This window comes from Galeopterus variegatus, unplaced genomic scaffold (assembly GCF_000696425.1).
Source record: "Galeopterus variegatus unplaced genomic scaffold, G_variegatus-3.0.2 Scaffold904, whole genome shotgun sequence".
NCBI classification, from domain to species: domain Eukaryota; kingdom Metazoa; phylum Chordata; class Mammalia; order Dermoptera; family Cynocephalidae; genus Galeopterus; species Galeopterus variegatus.
Window position 1 is genome coordinate 243,013 of NW_007727015.1, and position 1,747 is coordinate 244,759.

The 1,747-nt window shown below is 30.3% G+C and overlaps 1 protein-coding gene across 1 annotated transcript in view; it reads left to right on the top strand.

Annotated features, from left to right (window-relative positions):
• AMFR (autocrine motility factor receptor, E3 ubiquitin protein ligase) overlaps positions 1 to 1,747 on the top strand; it is a 39,504-nt gene that overhangs the window by 6,775 nt on the left and 30,982 nt on the right. The window contains exon 4 of the mRNA XM_008573336.1: positions 1,513 to 1,553. Coding sequence (XP_008571558.1) covers positions 1,513 to 1,553 — 41 coding nt within the window. The remainder of the gene's footprint in view (positions 1 to 1,512; positions 1,554 to 1,747) is intronic.

Below are 1,747 nucleotides of genomic sequence, written 5' to 3' on the forward strand. Positions count from 1 at the left end.
CTTAAGATGTTATAAACAATGGTTGGTGGTGATTATTAATGAAATACTGTATAATTGATTTTAAAAAATTTTTTTAAGCTAGGGTATAAATTAAGATTTTACAGAACAGTATGAACAATATAATACATGAACTGTATTTGTTATTTTGAAGGAAAAATCTCAGCCATCCATGAATATTTAAAATTTTTTTTAAAATTCTACTTTTTTAAACCTTCTGAAAATACCAATTTCTGTTTAGTAGAAATCCAGTTTTTTTGTATGATCTTATTTACAGTGTCTGTATTTGCTTTTTTTCTCAGGCCAATGGCAAACTACCCATAATTACTAATTTTAAAAATTGAAATATTAGATATATAGAATTAACTTATATCACGACAAGTTAAGTTTGAACCACTATTTGGAAATTTGTTAGAGCAGGGTTAAAATTTATTTTTGCTTAATAGCATTCATTTCAGAGTATTAGAAAAAATATTTAAAATGTTAGTAAAATTAGAAAGGGAACATTTAAATGCTTAATAAAAACATTTTTAGGGCAATCCTAGTTGACTACTTTCTCTATATGAAAGGTATACAACTATTATTTCCTCGTGGATAAGATCTGTTTAAAACTTTGTTTACACTGACATTAATTAGTTTACTTTATCAGCACCACACTCTCCCGAGTGAGCCACGGGCTGGCCCCCCTTAATTAGTTTACTTTAGATGCATTTTATTATAAAGCACTATTTGAATGATACTTATGTTTGCCTTTTGGTTCTCTAACTTTCAATTAATATTAGTCCAAACTTTGAAAAAGAGACACCTAAAAATAAACACATTTGAATTAGGCCTATTGGGTCATACTGTAGTATATACTTTTATTTTAACTCATTACTGTTTTTCTTTTTGAGATAATTTATCATGTAACAGATTTGATATTTTGAACTAAATTATATTCCTCATATTCATAGTGTTTCTTGGGTAAAATATTGTTCACTTATAGATGGGATTATAATCTCAAACATAAATAAGGTAACAGTTCTATTCTGATAGATTAAGAAGAAATATTTCTTCACATCAATTTCTATAATAAAAAATAACATGAGAGCCTTATTTTGTTTTTGTTTTTCTTCATTCTCTTTTCCTCTGGTAGATAAAGGGAGTGCACAAAGCGTTAGGGAGAGGGCAGGTACTCATAGCTAGGACAGTAGTACTAAACTATACTTAAATTCATAGCATTGCTAAGTAGTCAAACCTCCTTTTAGGTAATTAATTATGATGACTTGATGCTATATAAAAAAATGTGATTGTCAGACTTCTAGGATGAATCTCAAGATTGTAGAAGGTATCCCCAGGAGGTGTGCAGGTATAATTGGTTGTCACCTAATAACAGGAAAAGTCTCAATGAAAGTTGGGTTTCTAGGTTATGAAAATATTCCACGGAAATTTGAAGCAGAGGAAATAAAGTGGTTGGTAAACTTGAACAATATGCTTTTCAGTTGAACTGAGGAATGTTTGTATCTTTTATTACAGTCTCTTCTTGTGACAGTGAGGACTGCTCATGTGATTTTACGGTGAGTAGAAATTGTGGGGAGGGAGGTGACTGAGGTCCACTCATACAGTTGATTTTAAGATGTAACAGGTATAAAACATATGACTGAACTATAGCACGTTTAAACCAAATTCAGTCTTAACAGTACCTGATTGAGGTGTTTTTCTCTTTTTTCTACATCTGTATTGCAGATACGTAATTCACCTCTGGGACCTC